The 17,969-nt window shown below is 41.1% G+C and overlaps 1 protein-coding gene across 1 annotated transcript in view; it reads right to left on the bottom strand.

Annotated features, from left to right (window-relative positions):
- The window catches only part of LOC124119128 (F-box/WD repeat-containing protein 7-like), a 133,175-nt gene that overhangs the window by 84,038 nt on the left and 31,168 nt on the right, over positions 1-17,969 (bottom strand). The window contains exons 17-18 of the mRNA XM_046481542.2: positions 17,054-17,142; positions 15,264-15,407 (exon numbers count right to left, since the gene is read on the bottom strand). Of these exons, the coding sequence (XP_046337498.2) occupies positions 15,264-15,407; positions 17,054-17,142 (233 nt within the window). The remainder of the gene's footprint in view (positions 1-15,263; positions 15,408-17,053; positions 17,143-17,969) is intronic.

Here is a 17,969-nt window from a genome sequence, read left to right as displayed (position 1 = left end):
CATCCATGTTGTTCCGCCTGTTGATGCTGCTGCGAGAGCATCCCCAGTGCTACCCCCTCACTTCCTCCACCTCCTGTCTGCAGCCCCGACTGGGTGCTAAACAAAAGTCACCTGGATGTGTGGCAGCTTCAGCATCACACACCCCTGCAGGGGGAGATACTGGCAGTATATGGACCACATGAACTGTAAAATCAAGGGACTGGCATGGCTGATTTTCGTGTCTTGTGTATAACACAAAAATAACACGTGAATGAATTGATGAACTAATGGGTGAATGAATAAAATGGGGATGAATGGTACATAAATGAATGAATCAGAAAATGAATGAATGATTCGTGGATGAATGAATGAATGAATGAATGAATGATGATGGATGAATGAATGAATGAATGTGGATGAATTAATGAATGAATGGTGGATGAATGAATGAATGAATGAATGAATGAATGATGGAAGGAAGGAAGGAAGGAAGGAAGGAAGGAAGGAAAGAATTAATGAATTGTGGATGAGTGAATGAATCAATGAATGAAGGGAGACAGGAAACAATGAATGAAGGAATGAGTATGGATGATTCAGCCTACAATACATTTGCCATCACAACATGTCACCTCTCCAGAGGCTGCCTGTTGTAGTTTGGGTCCAGTGAGGTAGGTGTGCATGCCTATACAGTGGATGTCTCATTATGTTGGTTGTAGCTGCCGTCAGCAAGATGCTTATGTTTGGGAAATGTAGACAAGTCAGAAAACATGAAGTAAAAACATTGACAATTAAGTTGAAATAAACCCATTACAAATGATGGAATACAATACTGCACTGTTTGAGTGGGTGAATGAGAGAGATTCTACAACCCTTTTTAGCAATCACAATGTGATGCAAGAACACTGAGTTTCACATAGTCTCCTTCAGACCCAAAACGTATATTTAATAATCATCCCCATGCCATTTGCCTCCCCTTCTCAGACCTAGCAGCCTATACTCTTCCCCTCACTCAAGGAAATTAAGATGCTTGAAAGTTCCTGTAATTCTCATGGGCTCCCTCGAATGGTTTATTTAAGCTTATTCATGGCGCATGGCGGGTGCCTCTATGTTAGTCCCTGCTGCACACAATACACTCACTTAGGGAGGTAACCCAGGCCTTCACAACAAGGAGAAACAAACCAGGCTACACCACTACAACAGTTGTAATCCAAACGTGCAAGTATCCTAAGTCATTCTAACCTCTCCAGACCCTACTATTTGTCATAAGTAATGATTTATAAGGGCTAATTGGCTACCCTCTCTCACCATGCTGAAATATGATGTAAGGGAGAAGACTGCACTTTCCTATCTCTCAATGACTGTCATGTTTTCTAGACACTGGTGATAGGCGATTATGTCGCAGACAGGAAGTCTGTGATGCGGCTAGACATGCAGGTAATGCACTTCCTGTTTGACGCTGCGCTACATGAGACAAGTTTACTATGGCTGCATATCCCGGTGGCGCGTGTGCAGCCTGCTGCAGTTGTGTCTCAGATCTACGTCGCAAGCACCTGCCCGTCGGCGTTCACACACCTAATCACTCACAGACAACCTCCATGTGGATTTCTCTCAACCACGGGTACATAACAAGAAAAGAATTTGCTTCGTATGATTCCAAAAGTGTGTTTTCACAACCCTTAGCCAAAAACATGATTAGTATTTGGTTTAAGACCATCACACTCAATTAGGATTGCCCTGTCTAGGCTTCAAAGCCCAACAGCAAAAATTCTCCCTAAAAATAAATAGGCAGCTGTGATGAATCAAAACCGTGTCACTGCCAATACTGTAAAGGCTGGGTGACACATCCAGTAAACATCACCACTAAAGCTTACCTCGCATACTTCGCGAAGTATTTGGCCATAACCAGCAAATGAATGCAACGTACCAACAGACGGGGTGAAAACACTTCCTACACATGGAACAACCAAATAAATCTTCACAAATTATCTAATATCGGCAAAAATAATACGAAGTGTCTGGCTCATGACATAGAAGAGCTGGGGCATGGGGTGGGAGCTGAGATGAGTCGTACGTCTAGGATGTACCTTTGCGGAACTGCGCTGTATACGCGGGCTTGTTAGACTAACGTACCAACATCAGTCATTCTACTCATTAGGTAAGCTATTTGCCACCCAAACAATCATTACAGTTAGTCGTTCTAATAGCTCACAGCTTACAAATGGCATTTTAATGTATCCACCTATGTATTGTTACATAAAGCAGTCGTTTGGGCTTACAGGAAGTTTAAGCAGAGGTAATTCTTATCAACAGATTTAATTTATGAAGATGGTTATCCTGAGTGCTTCTTCTCCTTGAAGCTTAAACACAGGGCTCTTCATCACTTATAAACATATGGCAAACGTCGAGGACAGGTAATTAGCTCAACTGGAATCAATAGAATAAACAGGAGATCAACAAGCACAAGGCTCTCAACATTCTCCTAGGGAACACTGAGTCCATTATCAAAGTGCTGATGAAGACCGTTTTTGTTTTGCAATATTTTTACAGATTACATCTTTGGTGCAACTACATAGGAAACATCTGAATGGGACCATTACATCGACAATTAGGACTGTACTGAGCTGTCACGACGAGTTATGTATTGTATCCATGCTTGTCATATGACATGGCTTGTGGCACAATGTGTTGAAATAACCTTCTTTGTTTGAATGGGAGAGTCTACATGTTTTATTTTATATGGCAAGCAACGATAAATGTAAGCTCAAGATACGAAAACTATTCATGTTATAAAATGTATCTAAAACCCAACATCACTTGCTTAATAACAATTCCTTGTACAACAGAAGATATTTGGCTCAATTTAGAACTGGTGGGGTGGGGTTACAAATAGATTGTTGACAAAATGCTCGCAAAGAATACGGAATATGCACAGCTTGTACTTTAAATATGATTGAAGATGAATTTCATGTCATGTTAAAAAGCCTATGATCTAATGAGATAAGAAAACATTATATACAGAAAAATATTTTGCTGATTGTATGTTTAATTCAATTCATATTTATATGTGTGAAGTCGAAGTTGTAGTTAACCTTATGACATTCTGTAAACTAGCATTATCATAAAGATATTCACTTATTTCACAATGTCATTTCAAGTTTTAATGATATTGCCAATTATACAATTATGTACCAATTATACAATTATGTTCCTTTGTATGCTGGCCAATGGCCTTGAACACAATCAACAGAATTGAATTTCATGGGATGAATCTCAGAGCTATTGCTTGTCAAATTAAAACCATCAATGCTGTAAGTGTGAAACGTACTGTATCTATTGGTAAAATGGGGAATATATTATGGGACAATATTCTTGATAAAGCCTGTGATTGTTATATTCAAATGTTGATGTTTTGTTTGTGTTACAATACAGCCATTTTCAAATAATGTGGAATTGATTCAGTTTTAATACAAAATGTTGACATATCTATTCCAGGAAAGTTCCATCCTATATCTGCAAGTCAATGCTTGGAGTAAGTAAAACACTCCTGACTCAGTCAGCTTATACTCACTTCTCTGTGCATCTATCAACATGCAGTAAAGTATGTTTATAAAGAGTGAGTGAATGAGTTGGGTTTAACGCTGCTCTTAACAGTATTCCAGTTATATCACGGCGTGTCAGCTTATGTGGGAGGAAAGCCCGAAGTGATGCAGGTCTCAGACTTTTACCACTTCGGTGAAACCTACAAGCACGGGTATGGTGCTGACAAATCAAGAAACATAATCGAGGTGAACCGGGTCTCGAATCCACAATCATAGGTTTCTGGCGTACCCAAGGGACGCAACTCTGCACAGCGAATTGCAGCGCCTTAGACGACTGGGCATCCCATGTTTATAAAGAAACACGCTTATTACGAACTGACGGATATAACAAACTGTTGTTTGGTCCCGGCAACTTGGTATATATATGCTTTGTATATGCTTATAATGAACTAGGGTCATAATGAACTAAAACTAATGGTCCCTTTGAGTTCGTTATAACCGTAGTTTATTGTATTCAAAATATGGAACGTGGAATACTCCAAAATGCCTCTGCTAAAAAGCAAATCATTGGTCCCAACAAGAAAGTTTGGGTATACTCGCTTATATCAATATTAAATGATTTTCATTGATCGTTCAGCATTACTATCATCATTCTAAGTGAACAGCATCCAAGGTTAACTCAATTCCTTCTTTCAAGATTCTAAACTACTGAAGGCACAGGAAATACATTAAGCACAGATAAAACAGTCACACTTTAGTTAGTTTGTTGTTTCACGGCACATTCGGCAGTATCCAAGCTTCATGACAGAAGATGGTAAATAATCTTAATGTTAGTAACTCTTTTTACTTGATCTAATCTTTATATCATATTAAAACATTGTCTAGGATATCTTTCATTTGACATAGTGGTTAGTTTACACCAATATTTCAAACAGTGTACGTAAGTCTCACAATACAATTTAAAGCGTCCACATTCACCCAAAATAGCAACATTCCCGATTTCCCGACACCAAGTAGATATTTACAAAATTTAGTTTGTATGCAGCAATCAGCACTGTTAAAGCTGTATCACAGCAGCATGTAAAGAGCCATGCCTGGACCAAACAAATCAGTGATTAGTTATGATTGCAAAGAAACAATCCACACAATCATAGTGAGTATGGTTTTACACAGCTCTCAGCAATATTCCGGTAATATCACGGCGGGGGACACCAGAAATGGGCTTCACACATTGTATCCATGTGGGGAATCAAACCCTGGTCATCGGTGTAAGGAACAAACGCTTTAACCACTAGGCTACCCCACTGCCCCTCAGTGATGCCATTAGTAAAGCCAGAATGAATGAGTGACTGAGATAGTGTGGGAGTGCATGAGTGAATAAGTTTTACAGACTTGTCAAGAACATTATGTATGCATGTAGCTAAATCACAGTTGCCTGTTGTTGTGATTGGGCCTGGCAACCAGTGGTCAATGGCACGAACAGAGAGGCTATCAGGTTATGACAAAACACACTCAGACAGATATAGCAGATATAGCCTGGCTAGGTCACTCAAAAAAGAAAATCTTGTTTCTCATCCACGGAGCAACACCAAAAATTGTCCAACCCTTAAGTGTGATACGTGAGTGAGTGAGTATGGTTTTACACCGCTTTTAACAATATTCCAGCAATATCGAGGCGGGGGTCACCAGAAATGGGCTTTACACATTGTACCCATGTCGGAAACAAACCCGGCATGACGAGCGAACGTTTTAACCACTAGGATACCTGACCGCCCAGTTTAATATGTTTATTTTGCATTCCGAATTTTATTCTGGTTTTGGTGTAGTGTTTTTAATTCCGATATTGTACTTTTTAATGAAACCCATCCTGACGACCAGCTGTGCCGTTTTATATTTTGAAAACTTGAGAAAGGCTTAAATTCTTTTAATTGTTAGAGACATTTATTGTTTTTATTCAGTACAATTTCAAAATCAGTTTGGGAAATTGACACAGAACATAAAATTAAAATTTAACCAACCTTTTCAGTGTTTTTAAAAAAATGATGATAAACAAGACATTTAATATGTGGCCTTACCAATCCCATAATTATCAGGCAACAGTGACGAGTACTCCACGTTAGTCAGTTCCTACAAGATGGAGGCACAGGAACCTACTGCCTCCCTGAATCTGTGTGGGACTGCCTACTCGTTCTATGGCAAGCTTGTGGGAGAATGACCTTTGAAACCCATTCAGTTATCTTGAAAGCTATCCATAAATAATGAAAAACACTCATAACCTCCATTTTCATATTTACTTGTATCAATCAATAATGTCTTTCAAGCATACACTTGTCAGTTTCTGATGTGAACAAAGATATCTAAACCTTTGATTTAGGTGTAGTTAGCATCATACTCAAGAGGTTGGGATAAGGTAGTGTACATACAGTGGTTGAAGGCAGAGTGAGCGAGTGAGTGAGTGAGTGAGTGAGTGGGTGAGTTGAGTGGGTGGGTGAGTGAGTGAGTGAGTGAGTGAGTGAGTGAGTGAGTGAGTGAGTGAGTGAGTTGGGTTTAACGCTGCTCTTAACAGTATTCCAGTTATATCGCTGTGTGTCAGCTTAATGTGGGAGGAAAGCCCGAAGTGATGCAGGTCACAGACATTTATCACTTCAGTGAAACCCACAAGCACGGGTCTGGTGCTGACAAACCTAGGAACATAATCGGGGTGAACCGGGATTCGAACTTACAACCATAGTTTTCTGGCATGCCCAAGGGACGCAACTCTGCACAGTGATACGCAGACTAGAGGAGGATAATAAAGAGGAGGACGATGAAGATGTATTATTTTGATATTTTGATTATTTGTTTGTTTGTTGTTTAACGCTGCACTCAGCAGTATTCCAGCTTTATGACAGCGAAGACAATCCCGTGATTGATATCATGAGTATCAATCTAAACAAATGGGACACGATGACATTTGTCAACCAAGTCAGCAAGTCTGACCATCCGATCTCGTTATCACCTCTTTTGACAAACATGGGTTGCTGAAGATGTATTATCGATGTAAGGGATGGTACTTATTACTTTAGAGTTAAAAGTCAAATATTCAGGAGATCCCTTGATGAGATATTGTATCAGAAAGCATGAAGGATCTCAGGACACCTAATGATTCCAAATACTGTTTGTTCTGATTATCAACAGCTGGAGGATAATACTTTAGTTTATTTTCACTAAACATTTTGGTGTATCGGGGCCCCATTCCAGAGAGCGATCTTAGCGCTAAGATGATCCTAACTCCCATACTTTAACATAGGCTTATGGTGGGGATAGTGCTAAAATTGCTTTTTGGGAATGGGACACTGACTCATAAGCTTGAAGAAATGCAGATAGTAAATGATTAGCACTTTCTTGAAACCATGAACACAGCAAATGATCAAAAGTAGGGATTATTATGTATTCAAACCACAATCAGTGTATCCTGGCAAAACTAAGAAATGCAACTCTGCATAGCAAATTGTGGTAAGTAAGATGACAGGGCCACCTGTCTCCGACCGAAGATGAAGAGGATAATGTCAGCGAGATGATGATGAAGATGGAAGTAACTGAACACAACATCATTCAAGCTGAATAGCATCACTGAAATGCTGAGTTGGTGGCTTCAAATCTGTTAACATAATCATTATGAAAATACAATGCGAAAACCATTTGCAAAAAGGGCCAATATCCCGATGACACCAATGATTTAACAGAGATGATTTCATGGCTATTAACGCCGAGGCAAAGGTTTTACAAAAGAGAACCATTAACAGTCCATCTCCGAATGAATCTGCAAATATCATTTATCACCCATTCTATCATGAGCTCACCATTCCTCCCACCACTGCATGGGACTACATAAACTTGCCACTTTCTATTCAAGCATCCACGGCTTCTTAGCAATGACACCAACAGCGCTGTGTTTATTCTACCGGAATGTGTGCCCAACCCCTGAACATTTCAAACAGATGTCCAAGACACAAAGATCGACAGGAATGTCTTCCACCCCAACCTATAGGGTATTAAACTGCCTCACAACATCACAAACAATGACTTATTTCAATGCTTGCACTGTGTGTTTCACACTAAAATACCTAAATGCCACCGATTTCAGTTTTGTCTCCCTCTTTCCGTTTTCATCCTCCTGCACTACCATTCCAAAGTTAATGGTGCAGAACCATCTTTGAGGCAGCGCCAAGGGTAGAAGAAGGCAACGGCGAGGTTCACGTCCCTCCCTGACATTTACGTTGACGTGTGCACATAACCCAACTGCTTACGTCAGCCTTTGTTCACCATAGCTCCATGTGCATGTATTCAGGTAAGTGACAGTAACACCTGGCCTTAGGCCCCCGCCTGCCACTAATTGATTAGATTATAAGCTTCAGTTGCACTTCCACTGTCTAGCTACTGTTTCAAACAGTCAATCTACACACCTGTGAGTAAAACGTCTTCCTAAATTACATTTTACGTGAGTTATGTACATTGTGTACTTAAAGGTTTTATACATTTTCATAAATAATTTCTAATCGTTGTCTGTAATCTGTCTTAAGCTCAGCAAGTGCGGAGAAGATATTCCCTGATATATGCGAGATGACAGTACTGTGAATTTCAAACCCTACTTCCTCATGCCAGACATAACGTTCAGCCATATATTTTCTAAACAGGCGGAGTTTAAATTGTAAGTAGTTGCTTTTCATTCACAACATCTTTTTCTGTCAAAAAGAGTTCATTTGTTGTATATTTCGATACTGTTACTGCTCTTAAAGCTAAATGGGGCGGTCGGGTAGCCTAGTGGTTAAAGTGTGAGCTCGTCACGCCGAAGACCCGGGTTTGATTCCCGACATGGGTACAATGTGTGAAGCCCATTTCTGGTGTCCCCCGCCGTGATATTGCTGGAATATTGCTAAAAGCGGCGTAAAACCATACTCACTCACTCACTCACTTGAGTGAAAATGGGTGAAGTCTGATGCTAGTGAGTGAGTGAGTGAGTGAGTATGGTTTCACACCGCTTTTAGCAATATTCCAGCAACATCACAGCGGGGGACACCAGAAATGGGCTTCACACATTGTATCCATGTAGGGAATTGAACCCAGGTCTTCGGCGTGATGAGTGAACGCTTTAACCACTAGGCTACCCAACCTTCCCCTTATGCTAGTAGTTATTCCAGTTGTTTTGGAGATAGTACACAACAAGGCAAGTCTAGTACTGATAATATTGTCGCTTGTGCCAGTAATTTGATCATTGTTAATTGTACTTGAATCAGGGTTGCAGACTTCAAATAAATTTCTCCAGACCACAGGACTGGCTACTTAAAAATCTTACCAGTCCTTGTCAAAAGTTGCCGATCTCAAATTTTATGCATATATTTTTCTGTTGTCTATTACTTTGAACTTGAATAAGGGTTATTTAGTTTTTGTACACAATACATATCATGTACATATGTACTAACTGATTGAAAAATATGACTGCACAGGACAGATAAACTTCATATTTCACCCGTCCTTTGTGAAATTAACCCGTCACGTACGGTGGGACAGGTTATAATTGGCAACTCTGAACTTGAAAACATGACACTTTTCTATGGACAACAACTTCTTCAGTCTTTGTAATAACATTTCAGAGATAATTCTTGACCCCTCTTCAGGTGAATACTGAGTGGGCATATTGAGTTAATATATATGCTTGCTGATACGTTTGTGCAAGGTAGGATTGATTTAAAGATTATATAACAAGGAAGCCAATGGGATTAATGAGAGACAGGCCAATTAAGTACACCTAAGGTGTAGTGATAGGGCTGGGTTTCACAAATGCCAATCAAAGACTTGATTGGACTGCTATGTTTAGTGGCGTGCCATTCAAAGAGAGGGTAAAACATTTATACTTACTGTAGTATTACATTATTTTTACAATACCTCTAAATTTAAGAGAAAAAAAAAACCTTTAAAAATATCACAATGTTTGTTTCCCAATATGCCTGACAGGGTGCTCAGCTTGGAATCCATGTTATTTGGGTATGATGATACAAGATCAGACAGCTCATTGTGACCAACTGACCAACTGACCCTGAGTCGGCCAGACAGTAAAACAGGTTGAAGAAAATCTTATGCAGCCCGACAGAAAAGTTACCAGCCACGGGCAGGCAGGCAGGCAGTTATTTCGGACACTGAGTATGTTAGCATGGGAGGAAAGTCGACAACATGGCTGACTGGCACACAGCAGGTGGCAGAACCTTACATCCCCGATACCCCTCCTCCCTACAGTTCCCTGAGAATCTCTCAAGAAGAACCAACACTTTATTCTCAGGCCATGACAGTCTCAAAGAGGAAAACTACTTACTTCTCAACACCCACCTGACTCGTGATACTGAGAAGCTATACAGAAGATGGAAACCAATACACAGGTAACATTCGGCAGAGTCCTTCTGGCAGTGTGCTTATTATATTCCCTTCCTATTACTGTGTGAAACGTTTGTGAGATATGTCCAGGAAGTATTGTTTTCTAATGAAAGCCTGGCCAATTTATTGTCTTGTTTTATTGAAATGATGGATGAGCCTATCCTCCCCAAAAATTAAATTAAAAATTTTCTTGGAAATATTTTGTTTAACTTTTATTTCACGAGATGGTTTTAGAAAAATAACATTGTATTCTTTTCATTTTGCATCCTGCCTCTTAGCATATTGACCAAGAAAATCTGAAAACAAAAAACTAAATTGGTCTAGCCCTCAAACAAGTTTATGCGAAAGGTACCAGAACAAGAAATGTATTTCTTAATTGGTTGACAAACTGATTTTTTGTCTGTTTATTTGTTGTTGTTTAACAGTGCAGTCATCAGTATTCCAGCTATTTGAAGACAGTTTGTAAATTATCTTATCTGGACCAGACAATCCAGTGACTGACATTGTGAGCAATGATCCACGCTGTCTGGGTATGATGACACGCTATCAACCAAGTCACCGAGCCTGAACATCCGATCTACTAGGTCGCCTCGTGACATTTTAGCACTGTCATGGATACCAGCTCATGACAATTTGACTAACCGGGTATGCAGGATTTTATGTGACACACAAATGTGCATACAGTATGCACAAATGCTGAGATTGGATGCAGAAAATGAATTTTTTTTAATATTCATCAATCATGACCACTGTCCACATGATTATTGTTTCAATCGAGGCTCTAAAGTAATTATCAAAACGTACAGTACACTACACCATTTCATTACTTTACAGGACCCTCATATTGCCTGCAAGGACCCTTAAAATTAATTATCGGTGGTCCCCTGGACTCCCCCTGGACTCCCCCTTTTGTAAGGACCCCAGTAAAGGTAAATCCTGCTGACATGGTAGATTTCTTTTTTGAAAATTGTGATGCAAATATTATCTTTGTTTTTTAGCCAAACTTTTAACAAGTTTTATCATTATTATGCCTCAAAGTGAGATTGACCATTCAGAGAGCAGAACTACTAACCCCATGTGAGCCCGTATACTGTCAGTAAATCCAAGAAGGTTATAACTGACCTAATAGGAGACCATATCCTGTCAGTAACAGCCATTTTGGATTTTCCAACACACACCTCACATATTTCACATGGAAATTCTGGTACACAAATTTGTTATTCGAAACTGTTTTGTGTTTTAACAGAAAATTTTTGTGATCTGTAAAGACATTAATTTTTTAAGAAACCATGTTCGTGACTTTATTAAAATAAATTACAAATAAAACAAGCTCACAAAGGAGGGCACTGATTTACAAATAGCAACGTCATTGAACATAATATAGGATGACATCACAAACAAAAAACGTGATGCCAATGATGTCACATAACAATAGAATAGATAACAGCCCGTTGTTAGTGAAAAGCGGACTGCTATCAAGTTACAGTGGCCTGCAGATTTCTGATAACATGCGGGCATTTTTATGATAATTCTATCCATTTAAGCTGTAATACTTGTTTAAGCGTTCACATTTAATGCATTATCATTCCATTGTTAACGATTGTGTTAACGTTAAAGCGTTGTATCGTAAAAATGTTCTGGTCCTGTCATTTATACCGGTTGTAAGTGTCAGGTTTTCATTTTTGACATGACAGAAAGATATTATGCTCTGCAACTAAAGACACCATGAATAATATTACATACAAGTAGCATCCATTACAATTTCACATTATTGGGACGCTATTTTTCATGTTTCATTTCATACGCATTATAGATGATATCAATAAAAAATCTTTGTGTCAACCTTCAATTTTATCTTCAGAAATGACATTCATGTTGACATTTATTTTCATGAAGTATACCATTAAGATGATAAGGTTCTCTATCATGTCCTTTATTTTAAATTATTTGCTAAGTTTGACAGTATTTACCTAAATGGGGAAAAAACAAACAAGGCCAGAATGTAATCAATAGTACAATCTTTGAACAGGACAATTTCAAAACATACAACCATGCTTGAATGCTGTGCATGATCAAAGGGGAACAACTCTTGCTATAACCAAGCAGTGCTAGTGAGTATACAGCAATGACACAGTCAGGGGATGTAGAGAGGGGAAGAAGAGGCTGATGGACACAGGGGCTGTAGAGAGGGGTAGAAGAGGCTGACACAGGGGCTGATGGAGATGGTCAGGAGCTGTAGTGAGGGGTAGAAGAGGCTGATAGACAAGCTCTGGGGCTGTAGAGAGGGGTAGAAGAGGCTGATGGACATGGTCAGGGGCTGTAGAGAGGGGTAGAAGAGGCTGATGGACATGGTCAGGGGCTGTAGAGAGGGGTAGAAGAGGCTGATGGACATGGTCAGGGGCTGTAGAGAGGGGTAAAAGAGGCTGATGGACATGGTCAGGGGCTGTAGAGAGTGGTAGATGAGGCCGATGGACAAGCTCTGGGGCTGTAGAGAGGGGTAAACGAGGCTGATGGACACAGTCAGGGGCTGTAGAGAGGGGAAGAAGAGGCTGATGGACACAGGGGCTGTAGAGAGGGGTAGAAGAGGCTGATGGACACAGGGGCTGTAGAGAGGGGTAGAAGAGGCTGATGGACACAGGGGCTGTACAGAGGGGTAGAAGAGGCTGATGGACACAGGGGCTGTAGAGAGGGGTAGAAGAGGCTGATGGACACAGGGGCTGTAGAGAGGGGTAGAAGAGGCTGATGGACACAGGGGCTGTAGAGAGGGGAAGAAGAGGCTGATGGACACAGGGGCTGTAGAGAGGGGAAGAAGAGGCTGATGGACACAGGGGCTGTAGAGAGGGGTAGAAGAGGCTGACACAGGGGCTGTAGAGAGGGGTAAAAGAGGCTGATGGAGATGGTCAGGGGCTGTAGAGAGGGGTAAAAGAGGCCGATGGACATGGTCAGGGCTGTAGAGAGGGGTAGAAGAGCCTGATGGACAAGCTCTGGGGTTATAGAGAGGGGTAGAAGAGGCTGATGGACACAGGGGCTGTACAGAGGGGTAGAAGAGGCTGATGGACAAGCTCTGGGGTTATAGAGAGGGGTAGAAGAGGCTGATGGACAAGCTCTGGGGTTGCAGAGAGGGGTAGAAGAGGCCAATGGACAAGCTCTGGGGATGTAGAGAGGGGTAGAAGAGGCTGATGGACAAGCTCTGGGGCTGTAGAGAGGGGTAAAAGAGGCCGATGGACATGGTCAGGGGCTGTAGAGAGGGGTAAAAGAGGCCGATGGACATGGTCAGGGCTGTAGAGAGGGGTAGAAGAGCCTGATGGACATGGTCAGGGCTGTAGAGAGGGGTAGAAGAGGCCAATGGACAAGCTCTGGGGCTGTAGAGAGGGGTAAAAGAGGCTGATGGACACAGGGGCTGTAGAGAGGGTAGAAGAGGTTGATGGACACAGTCAGGGGATGTAGAGAGGGGAAGAAGAGGCTGATGGACACAGTCAGGGGCTGTAGAGAGGGGCGGAAGAGACTGATGGACAAGCTCTGGGGCTGTAGAGAGGGGTAGAAGAGGCCGATGGACAAGCTCTGGGGCTGTAGAGAGGGGTAGAAGAGGCTGATGGACAAGCTCTGGGGCTGTAGAGAGGGGTAGAAGAGGCCGATGGACAAGCTCTGAGGCTGTAGAGAGGGGTAGAAGAGGCTGATGGACACAGGGGCTGTAGAGAGGGTAGAAGAGGTTGATGGACACAGTCAGGGGCTGTAGAGAGGGGTAGAAGAGGCTGATGGACAAGCTCTGGGGCTGTAGAGAGGGGCGGAAGAGGCTGATGGACAAGCTCTGGGGCTGTAGAGAGGGGTAGAAGAGGCCGATGGACAAGCTCTGGGGCTGTAGAGAGGGGTAGAAGAGGCTGATGGACAAGCTCTGGGGCTGTAGAGAGGGGTAGAAGAGGCTGATGGACAAGCTCTGGGGCTGTAGAGAGGGGTAGAAGAGGCCGATGGACAAGCTCTGGGGCTGTAGAGAGGGGTAGAAGAGGCTGATGGACATGGTCAGGGGCTATAGAGAGGGGCAGAGGAGATAGAGGTGAACCTGGACATATATGATTTATACGGGATGTTAACATAAAAAACAAGCCTAGGCTATAATGTTTTTTTGAGGAATATCAAGTTTACAAGTAACCTTTCAGTGTAATTTGTTTTGTGAAATAATTATAGTCCCTTCTTGTATTTTTACAATTAAACCTTAATTTGTTTCGGAAAGGTCTGAAAATATCAACATTTGGTTATTAATTCTCTTAATCCCACATAAGATCATGCCAAATTAAATATCCAACGGAATCTGGAATAAGCATTCTGCTTGCACTGTATTTAAATATATGTGTACATGCAGATACAGGGGCACAGTTAACTGAAGCGTTCATAAAATCTTCGAATATTGGGTCTATGAGCTAGAACAACTTCAGAAAGTGACTCATTTTCCCATTTTCTCCCTCCACATTAAACTCTTAGAAAGAAAACTGTAGTATCCCAACCAATTACAATTACTGATCAGCTCTACCCGCACAAACATTCGCAATGGATGTAGGCAGATCAGTACAATTAACCTAACTATTAATCAGTCAAGTCTACAAGGCCAAATCCATACAAGCTCCTTTGTTGTTTAACGCTGCATTCAGCAATACAACAATGGTCAGTAAATAATCAATTCTGGACCACACAAACCAGTAATTGATATTACGAGCAGTGGTCCATGCCGTCAATTACCCAATCAACCATGTCACGGAACCTGACCACCCTATCCGTCAGGTCAAAAGCGTTGACTGCTGGGGACAACTTCTAACCCAGAATCCACACAGGGAGTTCTACTGGTAAACACAGATGTGATGTCGATGAGCAGACATGCATTCGTGAAACGTGGGTGCCATGAAATCCAGGGCTGATTTCAATATTTTTTACAGGTTGTTTGACTTTGCCAACACGGTTCATGTGCAGAATATACTGCTGGAACCCACTTGCATGATACTATTACAGCTTACAACACCACACCTATCCCTGAAAAACCTTTGACAAAGCTGCTCATTATTGTTTGTTTGTTTGTTGTTTAACAACGCTCTCAGCAATATTCCAGCTGTATGATGGCGGTCTGTAAATAATCAAGTCTGGACCAGACAATCCAGTGATTGACATCATGAGCATCGATCCACGTAATTAGGATACGATGACACCTGATCCCATATGTCGCCTCTTACGACAAGCATAGTCACCTTTTACAGAAAGCATGGGTTGCTGAAGACCAATTCTACCCTGGATTTTTAGGGGTCTTTTATGTCCACAGATTTCGTCGTCAATAATCGAACAAATCTAACTTACAAGTCACTGGACGCTGTGATGATGTGCTTGCTGCCATCGAGACAGAGAGAGTTGATGGAGCCCCGATGGAGAGCCAGAACACTGATGCAGTAGAAGTCTCTCCGATTCCAAACACGCACTGTTCCGTCGTGGGAGCCAGACAATCTGCAATGATAGTGTAATGACCTTATCTATAAAGCATAAGACTCAGTGTCTTACACTTACCTTACTTACAGACCCACATCTTCCCGAGGCAAGGGCATTAACTGACTATAAAAGTCCAGTTTTCATCCTTGCCGAACTAGGCTGGAATTCCGGAGTTTCATTTTGGCTGGACTTACGAGTCTATACATAGTCCAATCAAAATCGTGCAATGAACTAGACATCAAGTTCATAAACGAAATGGATTTCAACGTGTAGATTTCGGTCAACTGCCGGATTTGCAAAGCATGTGTACCGCCAAATGGGTGTCAACAGTTATTTTGCAATTCTCTTCATGTTTTGTATCAAGGTGCTCAAGTGATTTGATGCACTTCGTGAGGTAAGACCTGTTTTATTACAATATAGACCTTGATTATCGATGAGATCGTTTTGACTGGGCACCATCATTTTGCTTGAAACAATTGCAAGTGATATGAGTGATGGAATCTGATTGGTCAATAGGAGGGGCATAGAAGGGACATAACTCTCACTAGCCACTGGTGGCACGAAGATCAAGCCTTGATATTCCAGCCCAGTTCAGCAGGGGGAACTGGACTTTTACAGTCAGTTAACTCCCTTGCCTCGGGAAGATGACAGACTCATCACTTTTAATGACGGTGTCTCTGGGGCATGGGAGTGTTAATGCAGTTGGGTCTAAAATTTTGGGAATATCCCGAAAACCCCACGTCAGATGAGGGCCAAAATATCTAATTTTGTGAAGGGTCAAGAAATAATCAGACAGGAGGGGAAATATAATAACATACAATTCAAGAGGGTCAACGTTTTTTAAAGGACAAGTCCAGTAGAGACTAGACCGAGAACCAAGAGCTTTTATAGAGCGAGTGAGCGAATGTTGCTTAACGCTGCAGTCAGCAAGTCTCCATCTAGCCTTCTGACAGAGACCTCTGTACCTAGACTGGACCATGCAATCCACTGACTGAAGCATGAGTATGACAGGTATGATGTAGTGGGACCAATACTGACTCACAACCCCCACGGGTCTACATATTAAATCAATCTCATTAAAATCAGATCTTAGTTCTTGCTACCACTAAACATGGATCTGAAGATATCCCATTATTGGTCATGTCAGAATTTTGACCGACCAAGGAGGTGTCTAACAGGATGCTCAACATTAGCCAGTAAGATAGCAGCTTTCTCGAACTATACAGCACTAGTTTCAAAATGGTGACTTCCATTCCACACTACGCTTGAAATATATTTTGACTTGAGTTCTCAATTCAAACTTTGAAAACTGAACAAAAGATAATTCTGGAGTGTCTGATACATGGCCAAGATTGTATGGCAGTAGTTCCCACGGGCTATGGGAAGTCTTCGTTTCAAATGTTTATCCATTGAAATCTATGCTTGGGAATAAGTCAAACTGCCCCTACCTGAAGATCAAAATACCAAATGTTACCTTTCTGAGGTTGCATGATTAGAAAATCCATTACGACTGTCGCATTCCCATTCTAGTAAGCAATGCTCTGATTGGTCAGATGAAAGGTCGTTCTGAGGTGACCCAAAATGGGATGTGCTCAAATCTTTGTTTAGTGGTAGCAAGAACTAAGATCTGATTTTAATTTGATGGTATATTAAATTAGACTTACATGTAATCGTGGTTGAACTGTAGACAGGACACACATCCCTTGTGGCCGGGGAGAGATGCACGGTGTGTAAACAGTCGCATGTCCCACACCTGTTGTCAGGAAAATTATATCATACAGAAATAATGTCCCACATCTGTTGTCAGGAAAATAGTATCATAAAGAAGTAATGTACCACATCTGTTGCCAGGAAAATAGTATCATACTGAAGTATAATCCCACACCTGTTGTCAGGAAAGTAATGTACTTCATGTTTTGTCAGGAAAATAGTATCATACAGAAGTAATCTTCCACACATGTTGCCAGGAACATAGTATCATACAGAAGTACTGTCCCTAACTTTTTGCCAGGAAAATAGTATTAGACAGAAGTAATGTCCCATATCTGTTGCCTGGAAAATAGTATCTCACAGAAGTAATGTCCCACACCTGTTATCAGGAAAATAGTACTGCATATGACCATAGATAAGCTGAATTTGGAGGACCAGAATTGTTTTTTGTAGAAATGGGTCGGCTTTTGTATGAGTTACACTTTCATCAAACTCTGTTTCTGTGGGTAAAAAAATTATATCGTATCGATTCAGGTGAATGAACAACCCTCTAACAAACGTCAAAGAAAATGTTAGATTTGTGATTAAACATCACTAGACATGATGATTTACCATTTTGATTGTATTTCTTGTTATGCTAGGCATTGTTTTATATGCAGGGATAAAGATTACTGTGTATATTGTCTCGTAAACTAAGCCAGAAATAGCAATCAGCTGTACACATGTGGTCTCCCAATCTTCTGGTGATAACATTCAAACATACCCAATAATATGACGAAAAAGAATTTTCATGAAATGATTGGAAAAAATAGTATCATAAATTACTATTTTACTACAAATAATATATCCTGATATCGTGTTATTTTAATA

This window comes from Haliotis rufescens, unplaced genomic scaffold, assembly GCF_023055435.1.
Source record: "Haliotis rufescens isolate VD_foot unplaced genomic scaffold, xgHalRufe1.0.p SCAF_3, whole genome shotgun sequence".
NCBI classification, from domain to species: Eukaryota; Metazoa; Mollusca; class Gastropoda; order Lepetellida; family Haliotidae; genus Haliotis; species Haliotis rufescens.
Note: the sequence above shows the minus strand (reverse complement) of the source record. Positions and strands in the feature narration are given on the sequence as shown.